General features: G+C 38.0%; 1 protein-coding gene across 1 annotated transcript in view; it reads right to left on the bottom strand.

Annotated features, from left to right (window-relative positions):
- Positions 1 to 12660, bottom strand: part of ZFR (zinc finger RNA binding protein) — a 71123-nt gene that overhangs the window by 43549 nt on the left and 14914 nt on the right. Inside the window, exons 3-5 of the mRNA XM_081088877.1 lie at positions 7158 to 7440; positions 5126 to 5270; positions 2788 to 3006 (exon numbers count right to left, since the gene is read on the bottom strand). Coding sequence (XP_080945003.1) covers positions 2788 to 3006; positions 5126 to 5270; positions 7158 to 7440 — 647 coding nt within the window. The remainder of the gene's footprint in view (positions 1 to 2787; positions 3007 to 5125; positions 5271 to 7157; positions 7441 to 12660) is intronic.

A 12660-nucleotide genomic window follows, 5' to 3' on the forward strand; every position in this document is an offset into this window, starting at 1 on the left:
GTGGGGCTGAGTATGCCATGGCCGTGCCGTCTCGCCAAACACCCTTTAACAGTGATTTATACTTGGTATCATCAATAAAACATAAATTGACATTATTTATTATGTGCTCCTGATATGATGAAATGGGAAGTTTGTTTTGTTTTATTGGCTAAAAAGCTGCCAGAAACTAAGCATAAAGAAATTAGATAAATCCAGATTCTACAACTGGCCTAACTCTTTAAGACATCGGTTGCCAACCTTTTGGACCTCATGGACCACCAGTGGTCTGCTGACCACCGGTTGGCAACCGGTGCTTTAAGAAATGTCAAGGTCATGAGAGAGAAGATAAAAATAGGGGATTATTCTATATTAAAATAAAACACTCTCTAACAACACATGACAACCAAACACAATGCATGATCCTTGATTGGACCCTGAATTTAAAACAAAGCACAAGCACACAGAAAGCCCAGCCATAAGATACATTTGTGAGAAACTAGATAAATTTATTAGATAATCCATGTTCAGATCCTTTTTCTGACACGTGCAATGTGACTATTTAAAAGAAAGCCCTTATTCTTAGGAAATACATGCTGAAAAATTCTGGGCAAAACACCATGTCTTCTTCCATCTGCAACTTTTATACCAGTATATTTCTGAACCATTTGAAAATACGTATTTTAGAGGAGAGATAAAGTAAATATGACAAAATATTAATAAATCAGTGAATCTAGGTAAATGGTATACAAACATCTGAACAATTATTTCAACTTTTCTGCAGAAAGAAACTTTTCTAAAATAAAAAGCTAGTGAATAACATTAACCAAAGGAATGATAGATATATCTTCATATTTAGTGACATGAAAAGACATTCACAATAAGAAAGTAGTTTACACAATAGTATGTATAAGACAAATTCTCTTTTATAAAGAAATCATGAGGTTTAGATATGTATATTCCCATGTAAAAAAAGTATATGCAGTAAAATGTTAATGACAGTTAGTGTCTAGGAGTAGGTGTCCAGTGATTTAATTTTTTCTCCTTTTTATCTATAGTTTCTAGTTTTAAAATAATGATGTATTATTAATCCTATATAATAAAGATGTAATATGCTGTGAAGCGTAACGACCAGCCGCATAATGACAGGATCACGGATCAGCAGGAGGGTGGGGCAGCAAGCTACAAGCGGGCAGTGGAGAGCTACAAGCGGGCAGCGGAGAGCTACAGGAGGGGGCAGGGCAGCAAGCTATAGGGGAGTGGCGGGGAAAGTTACAGGAGGGTGGGGCAGTGGGCAGCGAGCTACTGACGCACGGATTAGTACACAGGGCTACTAGTGTAATATAAAGAAAAGGATACCGTCATACTCCATATTCTGAAGAAAATGTGAACCTTTAAAAAGCAACTCTCCACTCCTATTTCATTGGAATAACTCCAGTACAGTTCTAACTGGTTAAGCAGATACAGAGAGGCAGGAAAGCTCTATCTGGGAAGTCCTAAATGACAGATCTGGGAGTAATCACATCTCCTCACTCCAGCTCACTTCCACAGGACTGTCATAGTGAACTTAAACTCTGCTCCCATTGCTCCTTTCATAAGATCTCCTCTTGGTACCCTTTCTACCCACATGATAAAGACAGACTCCACAGTCCTAGCCAGTGTGCTCAGCGATAGAGTGTTGGCCTATGTACCAAAGGCTCACGGCTTCAATTTCAGTCAAGGGCACGTACCTCGGCTGCAGGTTTGTTCCTGGGCCCTGGTGGAGGCGTGTGCAGGAGGCAACCAATCGATTTGTCTCTCTCATGATGATGTATTTTCTCTCTCTCTCCCCCTCCCTCCCTCTCTTTCACTCTCTGAAAAGCAATGGAAAAACTATCCTCGGGTGAGGATTAACAACAACAAAAAGACACTATAGCAGAGCCTACAAGGCTTTTTCACACTGATATTTCCAGCCTCTTCTCCTGGTATTATCCCATAGATCCTGTGTTCCAGGCACACTGAACTCTCATTCCGCAATACTCTTCGCCTGCCTAATTCACCACTGTATCCCTACCAACATAGCATTTGGCATAGAGTAAGAGACCAAAAAAATCTCTTAAGAAATTAAATAGTTAATTCAGTAGCTAGGATTCTAACACAAAGTATCAAGAGGTAAGAAATGAAATTACCAATGTCACCTTAAATCCTCTACAGAACAAAATAGGGTATTAAGGAATAAATAAAATGCAAAACAATAAACCATACAGTAGTACCAGAAGATTAAGTGTCTACAAAAAAGTAATGTGTGACTTTAATTACTGAAATACTGAGGTTACCTCAGTCAGAAATTAGCAAGAGCACTGGACATAGTACGGTTTCAGTAATTATAGTTCTCTAAGAAAAATATATGATTATTTAAAGAAAATGAAACTACTCTGTCCTTCTGAGGTGTGTTATATAACCATTATCTTATGAATGTTTACAAGTGTTAACCAGCATTGTCAAGATTACTTCTTCCTGATAATAAATATGAAATGCTAGCTCCTTGGGGGCTGAAATAAAGAATATAACTTGTCGGCAATATTTCTTTAACTTTTCAAACTCATTTGGAAAAGTCAGAAAGAGAATAGAATACTACTAGTAGAATACTGTTATTTTTTCTAATTGCAATGCTAGGTCCAGGACTCATGACTAGCTTTCAAATGTCCAAAGAGCATTAATGTTCTGCTCAAATCTTGCTGGCTTAAAAACAAACAAACACGCAAGCAAACCATACAACTTAGAAAGTCTTTCTAGTTTCTTGATTTATTTAAACACTTTTTATCAGCTTACCAGAATAAGTGACCGCCGTGGTACTGTAAGTAGCACTCTGGGTGTAGGATGGCACCACAGTAGCTGCAGCTGCTACTGGCTGTACGGTGGAAGATACCGGATAAATGGAGAAAGTAGTGGTGGCTGGACTCGGTGTCGCTGGTTTTATGGCTGTCACTTGTCGAGTTTGCTGGGCTTGTGTATACTGAGTTGCACCTTGACTATAACCTGCTTTGGGGGCTAAATTAAAAAAGAGACATCAGAAAATTAGAAGGGTAAACCACTTATAATACCTTACTGTGGTGGTCTGGAGCCAAACCCACAATATCTCCAAGGCATGCCTGCAGTTACTATACCAACATCTTGGAAAACTAGAGAAAGTAGGTTAAATGTTAACTGTAAATTAGATGCCAGTAATTTCTTCTTGGCAAAAGGGGTGAAATTCTTATTACCAATTGAACAAAATATAACATCTATATAAATTACTATCCCATCCCAGATGCTTTCCATATATTTCCAAAATAATATTTTGTAAAAATTTACAACTAACTGAAATAGCAGTACTACTTAAAACAGGTACTAATAAAGTTTTTGAAAAACGTGTGTGTATTTAGGCTAGCCTACTTGAAAGTTATGCTTAATACTGGGAACAGAAGAGAGAGGACCTCAAAGTACATATTTCAATTCACAGTAAAAATTTCAATGTTTAATCATATGGGACTTGTTTATATATCAGCCATCACACTTTATTGACTTTTCCATAATTCCAACTCACAAGGTGCTAACCATTCTTCCAATGCAATAGCTTGAGTGCAGCTACTCTTAAATGGCTACCATTAATGTCTCTGCTAAACTTTCTGCTGCCTTTGACCATATTCAAAACAAATCTTATGAGCTTTAGTACCAATCAATAATTTAATAATTAGTCACTAATTAATGATCACCAAAGCATACAAATGTCATTTCTAAGAAAGGCCCAAATATCACCAGGGCAAACTCATTTTATGCTCAATTACCAAAAGGTAGCTTAAGTAAATAGCACCTAAGAGCATAAAACTTTTTTTCTAGAGAGAGGAAGGAGGAAAAAGAGAGAGACAGAGAGCGAGCGAGAGAGAGCAAGAGAAAGAGCACGCGAGCATCGAATGGCTGCCTCCCACATGCACCCCGACTAGAGATGGAACCTGTAACCTGGGTATGTGCCCTGATCAGGAATCAAATCCACCATCTTTGGTGTCAGGATGATGCGCCAATCAATTGAGCCATACCGTCCAGGGCAAGAAAACTAAAACTGTGTAGTTAATGTCAGCACTTACACTAAATCAAGGTCTTTTGACTCTCAGACAACTCAATACTTTTAAGCACAATCTAATTTTGATAATTAACCAGGAAATTCACAATAGACTGCTGTACCTGCATATCATAGATGAGACTATAAGAAAATTCAGGGTCATTTTAATTCAAAATCTTTTTAAACCATTTTTAAAAACACATAACATCTTAGAATTAGAAGCACCCTAGAGAGATACAGGTCCACTATCTCATTTACAAATAAGAGAACATATAGTGGTAAGCCAATTCTACTCTTTCCTATCCAAGGCTCCACCCACACTCTCATGCTCCTTCAAAAATAATGAAAATAAAGGAGCTGCCTACTTTCCAAAGCCCAGAGAGCTTTGTTTTAAAAGTTGTCAAATCTCGCCCTGGCCAGGTGGCTCGGTTGGTTGAAGCATTGTCCTGTACACCTAAATGGTGACGGGATCGATCCCTAGTCGGGCACATGCAGGAAGCAGCTGATCAATGTTTCTCTCTCTAAAAAAAATCAATAAAAACTTATCTTTGGGAAAGAATTTTTTAAAAAGAAAATTGTGAAATCTCTATGAAAAAATCCATCTTTTAAAGATTCCTAGTATATAGGGTTCTTTGCAAACGAAACACTGCCTGCATTGGAGCCCACTGTAATATCTGTGGCTGGTTACAGAATCAACTGCCATTACAGATCAGGGAAAGAGGATTTAAAGATATGGGCCCACAAAGAGTCTCTACTGGTTACAAAGGCAGTCAGCAGCATATCCAGGGCATTTCTGGCAAAGACAAGAAGGTGGCCAGAAGATACCACCGCAACCTCTTTTGTAAAGCTTATTTCAGCAGGAAGTGAACTGTAAGCTGAAGACCAGGAGAGAAGGGCATGATTATGAACTGCTTCCATGGCCTTCTCTTTGGACTCAAAGGCATTCTAGCAGAGGAAGAGAAAGACATGGCTAGAATATAACACAATGAGTTTAGATTAACTTCATTAAAAAGACACTAAGTAATATATTTCAATAGTGTAAATGAAACTGTGAAAGTTAATAAAACCCACCTGTCTGATAGTAGGTTTCAGCAACAGAAGGCTGAGGCTGGGCAGCGGCAGCTACAGCAGCAGCAGTTGCTGTTGGTTGTTGGTAGTACTGCTTACTATCGTAAGCTACAGCAGGAGCTGTGGATCTTACATACGAGTATGAGTCCTAAGGAAAAAGAATGAAAGAAAACCTTGCTATGAGGAAGAGGCAGTAAATGCTCCTCCTCTTTACTATACAAAAGTATAATAAAGGAAATTAAAAAACCAAATATATACTTAGACCTAGACATGAGTCAAATTCAATTACAAAGGGGATACATTTTGGACTTCATTAAATAAGGTCAAAACCATTTCAAGCATCATGTTTAACTTTTAAAATTAGAAAAATTAGCAATGCTTATTTTTTTAAAAATCAGTTTTATTAAAAAAACTCATGGCAGCTTTTCCTTAAAAATGGATCCCCTAGTAAAGAACGCCTGTGTGAACTAAATTTTGCGTTTGCTCCAACTTTTTCATTCTCCTTTATTTACTACTGACATTAACATAGTAATGAATAGGAGCTTCCAGATGGAGGAGATGGGAACGGAGGTGCCAGGGAGAAGGCACATCCTACATAATAAAAGGGTAATATGCAAACTGACCCTAAGGGCAGAACGACCGCTGGACCAGTCACTATGAGGCGCACTGACCACCTCTTGGCCCCTTTCCCCAGCCAGCAGGCTCTGATTGCCTGATGGCCACCCATGGCGGGGGCAGGGCCAGCGAGCGGGTGGGAACAGCTGACCTCTCGGGTCCCTTCCCCCCAGCCGTCTGGCACCGATCACCCGATGGCGAACAGGGAAGGGGAGGGGTGGGCGGAGCCAGCTGCAGGTAGCTGGAAAAGATGGCCCTGATCACAGGCCAGGCCTAGGGACAGTACCCGTGCACAAATTTCGTGGGCCAGGCCTCTAGTTATATATAAATCTCCAAGGCAATGAAAATCAAGGTGAACTAGGTGAATTCCTGTGCTGCATAAACTGAGGGATGAGAAGGCATGCAGATAGAAAGGCTGAAGAAATAGGCAGGGTGCAAAAAAAGATGGGCTTCATACACCCTATTAAAAAAAATGGAATTTATTATATTCTGTCTCTGGACATAATGAAGACAATCGCAAAAGTCAAAAGGAATTCCATGTTAGTAACTTGCCATATATTATAGCAAATACTAATATTGTTAATTCATATGTCAATTTCTTAATTCAAATTCCTATAATTAGAAAGAATATAGAAAAACCAGGCCAAGTCCAGAAGGATCAAAGTTTAAAAAAACAGATCCTAAAAGCAAACAAACCAAAAAATGGGTTAATTTGCACAGTAAAGGAAACCATCAACAAAATGAAAAGACAACTCACTAATGAGAGAACATATTCGCAATGATACATAGCTTGGGCTTGTAGTTCTCAAAATAGGAGGCACAGCTGTGTTCCAAGTGGACAAATAATGCCACAATACAAACAAGGGGCATTTTCCCTATTATCTTAATTTTTCTTAAAAACTTGGGGTAAAATTAAAATATTTAATCAATATAAATTTTTCAAAATTAAAGCAAGCAGATATAGTGGAATAGACTAGGGGAGATTATTAATATAAAATGCACAGCCCGGCCAGTATGACTCAATGGATAAGCATCAATGTATGAACCAGGAGGCCATTGTTCAATTCCTGGTCATGGCACATGCCCAGGCTGTAAGCTAGATCCCCAGCAGGAGGCGTGTAGGAGGCAACCAATCAATGATTCTCTCTCTTCATTGATATTTCTATCTCTCCCTCTCCCTTCCTCTCTGAAATCAATAAAAATATATTTTTTTAAAAAAGAAAAAAAAACTTACAGTAAGGAAACGTAATGCTTAGAATATGCCCCTAAATTACCTAGGAATACACATTTACTTTTTTCTATCATTACAGGTACATTCTGAAAGATCCAAGTTTGAGAAGAACGGGCTTGGACAGGATACCATACATTGATGACACTGAAGCCTGTATGTTAAGGCTATTGAAACTAATAGTTTTCTTACCTGGTAGTTTTGTGTAGTAGCTGGAGGCGGTGGGGGTGGTGCTTCTTGTTGTCTCTGGGTATAACCATAATCCGTTGCTGTGTGTGCAGTGGGGTAGCCTCCGTAAGCAGCAGCGGTTGCAGCAGCTGCAACAGCTACAGGAGCAGGCCTGGCAACCGCAACTGTAGCAGCTGCTGGTGCATAGGCAGCAGTAACTGTGTGAGCAGCTACTGGAGCCTGATGGACAGTGTAGCTAGCAACTGTAGTTGGATGAGAGTAGGCTACACCCGAAGCTGGCTGCTGGCTATATTGTGGAGAAGAAGAATAAACATAATACAATTTATTAAAAATCTAGGAGTTTAATCAACTTAAATAAAAAGTGCATTTTCAAGGAATTTACTCATGGACTACAAAAAAAACAGTATTTTATTTGAACTTAACCTCCCAATCAATACCATATTTGTTGTTACATACTTTTCATTCCTTAATCTCAATACATTAGATAATCACACATTATGATTCAGATCACAGATCAGATCACAAAGCAGGGATGACAAACTGGGATAAAAAGCAGTATTAGGAAGAAATGAAGTTGATCAAACTTGAAATTTAAAAAAATATTTGTTGTACCTAAAGTTCTTTATTATGCTCTACAGTTTTTTTAAAAAACTCTACAAAGAGATGTTAAGAAAAATATTGTATTCTAACTCCAATTATAGAAAACATTTAAGGTAAAAACTATAACCCAATTGACCTAGGAAATACTTCTCCTGCTCAGGCTAGGGCAGTGGTTCTCAACTGGGGGAGATTTTGCCGCCAACCCCTCTTGCCCTCCACCCCAGGGACATCTGGCCATGTCTGAACATATTTTTGATGGTCAAACTGCAGAGAAGTTGGTGGTGGGTGATGAGTGCTACTGACATCTAGTGGGTAGAGGCCAGTGATGCTGTTGCACATCCTACAATGCACAGGATAGCTACTCACAACAAAGAATTATGCAAAGAGTGTCAATAGTGCTGAGGTTGAGAAATACTGCTCTAGGATACAATATCTATAATATAGAATCTGTTATTTTAGATAAATTTTCCAGATTACAGGCATAATTTCATTATGCACATTTTTCTCTTTAAAATGTAGCAGATGTTGCAAAAGAAGATCTAAGTCAGATATTTTGCAATCATAACTAGTTAAACCTCAGAGGCAAAAATTTTCCAAAATCGTAAATCAAAGAATTTACAGCCAAAATTCTTAAAATAATTTTTGCTTTAACCTTTACATTGAGAGCCTATGTCACATAAACGAAGACCTAAAGATGTTGGCATATTAATAAGTTTATTTGTTGTTCTATGATCTCTGAATAATACACTCACAATTACGTGCTAAAGCTTTATTACCAAGACAGAAATGCCTTCTAAAAAAATGACAGCTCCAACAGTTATTTAGCTGACAGTGTTTAGCTAACCATAGTTATAATGAGTCAAGAATAAAACAGAATTCTCCACTGGTGTTCACAATATCATAGAAACATGGCATAGAATTAAATTTTGAGACCATCATATTTTAACTGGTATTATGGAAATCGCTGATAATTAGGAATTATTAAAAGGGAATCACTATGAAGCTTACAAGTTCATATAAAAAGTGGAGGACCTGGGGACATTCAGTCTAGAAAAGGAGATATGATTAGCTGCCTTCTAATATACGAGACTTACTCCATGCTGCTCCAGAGAACAGAACTAGAACCAATGGATGGAAGGGTGGCAGAATTCAGCCCAATATGAAAAAGAAAAAAAAAAAACACAAAAAAAACTTAGAACAGAGTTCAAAGAAACTCCTATAATTTCTATTTGGATGAGGTTTTCCGTATTTTGATGTTAAAATTAGCTAACATTTTCTACATGTATGCCAATTATAAGACAGACAAAGCATATTTCCATTGTAATAATGGGAAACTGGTTTGGGATTGACATTTTCTATGGATAATTCCACATCCTTAAGAAAAAATGCCAGCAACAGCTTCTTCAAAACTCCTAGAACTATGAAAAAGAATTATATTAAAATATAAATATACCAGTTCTGTGAAGCTTGTGTTTAACATTTACTAATAAGATTTTACACATCCAGACTACACTGCATACCTAAAAGGGGTTTTGATTATGTAAAAATTCAGATAATCTTGGATTCCTATACTACTTTTATTCATCCTACTACTCTTTATCAAACTATTCACATTTCTTTCTCCCCTATGTTTGTTCTATTGGATAAAAAACAGGGTGGGGATAGAATAGAAATGTCAAGTCAACTAGGCAGGCAATTTGACTTACACTGTCTCATATAATTAAGAGTCCATGTGACTCAGGATGAGAAGACCATATGCTCTGGTTTATGCCCCTATCCCAGCATAATTATTAGTAGTATTCTCTTTCACTCTCCTATGTGTCTCAGTGTCAACAATAGATTTTACAGTCAGCCTTCCAAGAAACCACATAAAAAGATGCCAGTGCATTTAGCAATTACCACATACATCTATCTCTAAGGCTGCTTAACCTAACTCTGCTCTGTATAGCCAGGGCCCTACCCATCATCTGGACTGACCATATCCTCCACCAAAAGCATCATGAATGATAATAATCCAGTCCCAGTTCCCAGGGAAGTCAAGGCGAGGGCAGCTGACTGCTTGCTGTTCAGAATAAAGATCCTCTGGGCTGTCGTCTTAGACCCATCTGGGAATTACTCTTTCTGTTTCAAATATCCTTAGAAAATCTGTCCTTTATATGACGTGGACGACCACACTGGACTGTACCAATTCAATTAAGTATCCAGTGATAAGTCTAAATAAACAAGTTAATTTTTAAAATCCAGGTCAAATCAAATTCAAATTCATTTAAGTAAAATTTGTCTAAGTGGAAATAGTTCAAATCAAGGTGTTGTGTTTTTTTTGCCTAGCTTTTGATAGAATAAAAGGTGTTAAATTATATCCCTACATAAAATGTAAGACTTACAATCTTTAAATTATTTCTTAAATATAGCAGAATATAAAGTAAATAACCCAAATCTTGTGCCATAAAAATACATTAGTGGCCCTGGCCAATGCGGCTCATTGGTAATAATATTGGTCTGTACACTGAAGGATCTCGGGTTTGATTCCCAGTAAAGGCTCGTATTTAGGTTGCCGGTTCAGTGCCTGGTCAGGCACATGCAGGAGGCAATCAATCGATGTGTCTCTCTGACATTGATGTTTTTCTCTCTCTACCCACTCTCCCCCCTCCTTTCCATTCTATGAAAATCAATGGGGTAAAATACATTTGTGAAATACGAGCAGACTTTCATTTACTAACCATCCAGTACAGCGGAAGCTTCTATTTAGATAATTATATCCTTTGTGAATAAATTAAATCTAATCAGCCTCCGTCAGTTTTTAGCCAGAACAAATAAAATAATAAATGATGAAACAAACATAAAAAAGTGGGTAAAAATGGTGAAGAAGACTTGGGGTTTGGGTGGTGGGCCCCTACGTGTGCTCAGCACGCATCAGAGCAGTGCTGGTTCCCTTCCGGCCCATTTCCCCGGGACGCTGCAGGGTGTTCATCCACAACAACTGCAAGGTGTTCAGGTTTTGTAAACCCAAATGTCATAGCAACTTTAAAAGGAAGTGCAGTCCGCCCAAGGTCAGGTGGACTAAAGCATCCCACAAAGCAGCCCTTAGAGAGCTAACAGTGGATAATTCATTTGAATTTGAAAAACAACGTAGAAACAAACCTGTCAAATACCAGAGAGTGCTGTGGAATAAACGACAGATGCAGTGAAGAGCTGAAGAGATTAAACAGCAACATCAAGCTAAATTTATAATGAACAAGTTAAAAAAAATAAAGAGCTACAGAAAGCTCAGGACATCAAAGAATTCAAGCAAAACATTCATCTTATCCGGGTCCCTTTTGCATGCAAAGGAAAGCACCTAGGAGACAAAACGATAGAGAAACTACAAGAGGATGTGGACATGGAAGTTGTTTCTGATCATCTTACTGTGTAACTATTTCTAAGAGCACACTGGAAAATCTCCTTTAGAGGCTTAGATGCTCTAAGTTATTGATTTATTTTTTACATGAGGTGACTCAAAATAAAAGGTGATTAAAAATACATCCACATTACTATCTACAGATCATATGGATGTTACATTGCGTCTCAATGGTAAATCTTCACTGATATACTTATGTAAATAATGAATATTCTGTAAATACAAAGTGAACTGTGGACATAAAATGATTATGCCACTTATATAATGGCATCAGATACATTTATGTAATAACTAATGACAAACATTCATGGCTAGTGATATATAAAATAAAATTTTCTTTGCAGTTAAAAAAATGTTAAGAAATAACTGAAGAATCAGACATAAAATGAAGGGTGTTTCTCTTGGAAAGAGAAAGAGGAAAAGAATTTAGGGAATTATTAATATTAGGGAATTATTAAATCCACCTGCTTACCAAAAAGAGAAGCCAGCCAGAGGGCTTACCAAAATAGATAGCCAACCAATCTGCCCTCGCTGATCTGGCTCAGTGGATAGAGCGTTGGCCTGCAGACTAAAGGGTCCCGGGTTCGATTGTGATCAAGGGCACATGCCTGGGTTGTGGGCTCGATCCCCAGTAGGGGGCGTGCAGGAGACAGCCGATCAATGATTCCCTCTCATCACCGATGTTTCTATCTCTCTCTCCCTCTCCCTTCCTCTGAAATTAATAAAAAATGTTATAAAAAAAAGATTCAAAATAGACAGCCAACCAAAATTACCACATAGTTAAAGAAAGCCTACTATAAACTGCAAAAACAAACAAACAAAACCCCTCAAGAATGACCCTGTGTGGCTCAGTGGATAAAGCCTCGGCCTGCAGACTAAATGGTCTCAGGTTCAGTTCTGGTCAAGGGAATGTGCCCGGGTTGAAGGCTTGATTCCCAGTAGGGGGCGTGCAGGAGGCAGCTGATCAATCGTTCTCTCTCATCATTGATGTTTCTATCTCTTTCTCCCTCTCCCTTCCTCTCTGAAATAAATAAAAATACATTTTAAAAAAAAAAGAGAGAATGACCCTGTGGAAACAGACTATTTCAAGGCAACAATTTTCAAAAATCCTAATGTGTATCCTTAAAACAAGACCTTTATACTACTTAGAAGATAAAGTCAAGGGATACAGACAAGATAAAGATATGAAAACTATAAAAGGAGAGAAATCTAAGAGGTCCAATATTCAACTAGAAGGAATTCTAGAGAATAAAGAAAAAAGAAAATGAAAGAAATAAAATTTCCCTCAAAGGGAGGCACAAATTTTCAAATTCAAAGGGCCTACACAGTGCAAAGCATTCAGAATGAAAGAACCACACCAAGAGACACAAAGCATTTCACATCTCACAACAACAAAAAAGATCTTTCAGGTCTCCAGAGAGAAGAAAAACAGGTCACCTACACACATCTAAATGTAAATCAGTCTTTCACGGAGGCTAGTAGCAAGAAGACAATAGGATGTCTTGAAAA

This window comes from Myotis nattereri, assembly GCF_964212035.1.
Source record: "Myotis nattereri genome assembly, chromosome: 4".
NCBI classification, from domain to species: Eukaryota; Metazoa; Chordata; class Mammalia; order Chiroptera; family Vespertilionidae; genus Myotis; species Myotis nattereri.